General features: G+C 50.2%; 1 protein-coding gene across 1 annotated transcript in view; it reads left to right on the top strand.

Annotated features, from left to right (window-relative positions):
- LOC116685698 (ribosome biogenesis protein bop1) overlaps positions 1-2873 on the top strand; it is a 19432-nt gene that overhangs the window by 4598 nt on the left and 11961 nt on the right. The window contains exons 3-8 of the mRNA XM_032510620.1: positions 568-711; positions 1030-1184; positions 1273-1390; positions 1584-1898; positions 2465-2626; positions 2742-2855. Of these exons, the coding sequence (XP_032366511.1) occupies positions 568-711; positions 1030-1184; positions 1273-1390; positions 1584-1898; positions 2465-2626; positions 2742-2855 (1008 nt within the window). The remainder of the gene's footprint in view (positions 1-567; positions 712-1029; positions 1185-1272; positions 1391-1583; positions 1899-2464; positions 2627-2741; positions 2856-2873) is intronic.

Here is a 2873-nt window from a genome sequence, read left to right as displayed (position 1 = left end):
AGCTCTTCCGTGCTAACATCTCCGTGCTAACATTTTATCCGTGGTAACAATGTCGGCTGAGCCATCATGTCCATTATAGGTCCTATCATGTCGCATAGCCATCATGTCCATTCACCCCGCCATCATGTCGCGTGGCCATCATGTCCTTGGCCAACATGTCCGTGGCCATCATGTCCGTGCCACATGTCGCGTTCAGCCATCATGTCCGTGCCATCATGTCCATGCCATCATGTCCGTGCCATCATGTCCGTGGGCATAGCGCACAGTCCATCTGCCATCATGTCCGTGCCATCATGTCCTGCCAACATGTCCGTCTGCCAACATGTCTCGTTGCAATCATGTCTCGTTCATCATGTCCATGGTGCCACTCCTGTCCATCCATCATGTCCATTATGTCCATCATGACGTCTCGTGCCATCATGTCCGTTTTGCCATCATGTCCGTGCCATCATGTCCGTGCCACATGTCCGTGCCATCATGTCCGTGCCATCATGTCCATGCCATCATGTCCATGCCATCATGTCCATGCTTTGATTTCTCCTTTGACAAAGCTGTGTTGTCTTGCAGGTAGAGACGGGGACAGTGAAGAAGACAGAGAAAGAGGAGGAGGAGAAGAAGAAAGAGAAGACCGAGACAGACGAGGTGGAGGGAGGAGCGACTGAGGAAGCAAAGCGAGAAGACGAGTACGTCCATGACTCTTCCGATGAGGAGGTTAGTCTGTCTTCTGTCCCTTCATGTTCTCCTGCGTTCATTTAGCAGGTCTCCAGGACATTTAGACTGTGTCTCTGATGTCTCTCTGTCTTTCTGTGTCTCTGACCGTCTTATCTTTGCTTCTGACCGTCTTATCTTTGCTTCTGACCGTCTTATCTTTGTCTCTGACTGTCTGTCTGTGTCTCTGACTGTCTGTGTCTTTGATGTCTTGCTGTGTCTCTGACTGTCTCGCTATGTCTCTGAATGTCCTATGCATCTGACTGTCTCGCTGTGTCTCTGATGTCTCTCTGTGTCTCTGATGTCTCTCTGTGTTTTCAGGACATCAGGAACACGGTGGGGAACGTCCCGATGGAGTGGTACCGGGACTTCCCTCACATTGGCTACAACCTGGACGGGAAGAAGATCTACAAGCCAATCAGGAACAAGGACGAGCTCGACGACTTCCTGGACAAGATGGAGAACCCCGACTACTGGTGAGCCTGCTAACACCATGCTAACACCATGCTAACACCATGCTAACACCATGCTAACAGGGCTAATGCGTTGTCTGTCCGTCTGCAGGAGAACCGTCCCCGACAAGCAGACAGGAAGTGATGTCGTGCTGTCAGACGAGCAGGTGCAGCTGGTCAACCGTCTCCAGAGAGGACAGTTTGGAGACGCCAACTTCAACGAGTACGAGGTACGCGTCTCCTAACTTTATTTAAATATGTCAACGAGGTACTCTCAGGTGATGCATGAAGCCCCGCCCCTTCCTGTTACTGTGTATCTGCCAGATGTTCTTCTTCTTCAGCCTTTATTATTGTTAGTAATTAACGGTATTATCACGTTATTGTCATAACGGGTTAATTACAGTGTTATCTGTCTGACTGCAGCCCCAGGTGGAGTTCTTCAGCCGGGACGTGATGCTCCACCCGGTCACCAACCGGCCGGCGGACAAGCGGAGCTTCATCCCGTCTCTCATCGAGAAGGAGAAGGTGTCCAAGCTGGTGCACGCCATAAAGATGGGCTGGATCAAACCACGGCGGGTGGAGGATGACAGCAGGGGGCGCTACTACGACCTCTGGGCCAATGAGGACTCTTCTATTCTGGCCCGACACAAGATGCACCTCCCCGCCCCCAAAATCCCTCTGCCGGGTCACCAGGAGTCCTACAACCCGCCGCCGGAGTACCTGTTCACCGACGAGGAGGTAACCTCGGTCCTGTTCGATAAAGAAACCGCGGAGACAGATCCTGTCCACGTCAAACCCACCAGACTCCATGTAAATAATCACAGCTTTTATCAGCTTAAAACACACTTCATTCAAATTGGACAGAAACTAAATAAAACTACCAACACTGTTCCAACAATCACCACTCTGGTCTGGTTGGAATAAACTCTTAATTCACCTATTTACATGTGGAGATATGCTGCTCTATATACGCTAAAAGTAGTGATTATTTACATGGAGTCTGGTGGAGATATGCTGCTCTATACATGCTAAAAAGTAGTGATTATTTACATGGAGTCTGGTGGAGATATGCTGCTCTATACACGCTAAAAGTAGTGATTATTTACATGGAGTCTGGTGGAGATATGTTGCTCTACACACCTGATGCTGAACATATTTCTTGTTTAATACTGGCACTCCGGCACTGACTTCTCTCTCTGTCTGTCTGTCTCTCTACCTGTCTCTGTCTGTCTGTCTCTCTACCTGTCTCTGTCTGTCTGTCTGTCTCTCTACCTGTCTCTGTCTGTCTGTCTGTCTGTCTGCAGCGGGCCATGTGGGAGCAGCAGGACCCATGTGACAGGAAGTTACCGTTTGTCCCCAGGAAGTTCTCGAGCCTCCGTCAGGTTCCTGCGTTTTCTCGGTTCATCCACGAGAGGTTCGAGCGTTGCCTGGACCTTTACCTGTGTCCCCGCCAGAGGAAGATGAGGGTGAGCTTCAGCCAATCAGGATGCAGCTCGCTGTGTCTGTCAGGAAGATCTGATCAATAACCTGTCTCTCTACCTGTCTGTCTCTCTACCTGTCTGTCTCTCTACCTGTTTCCAGGTGAATGTGAATCCCGAGGATCTGATTCCCAAACTTCCCAAACCAAAAGACCTGCAGCCGTTTCCAACAACACAGTCTCTGGTACACACACACACACACACACACACACACACACACACACACACACACACA

Source organism: Etheostoma spectabile, unplaced genomic scaffold, assembly GCF_008692095.1.
Source record: "Etheostoma spectabile isolate EspeVRDwgs_2016 unplaced genomic scaffold, UIUC_Espe_1.0 scaffold121, whole genome shotgun sequence".
NCBI lineage: Eukaryota > Metazoa > Chordata > Actinopteri > Perciformes > Percidae > Etheostoma > Etheostoma spectabile.
This window is presented reverse-complemented; position numbering and strand designations above follow the sequence as displayed.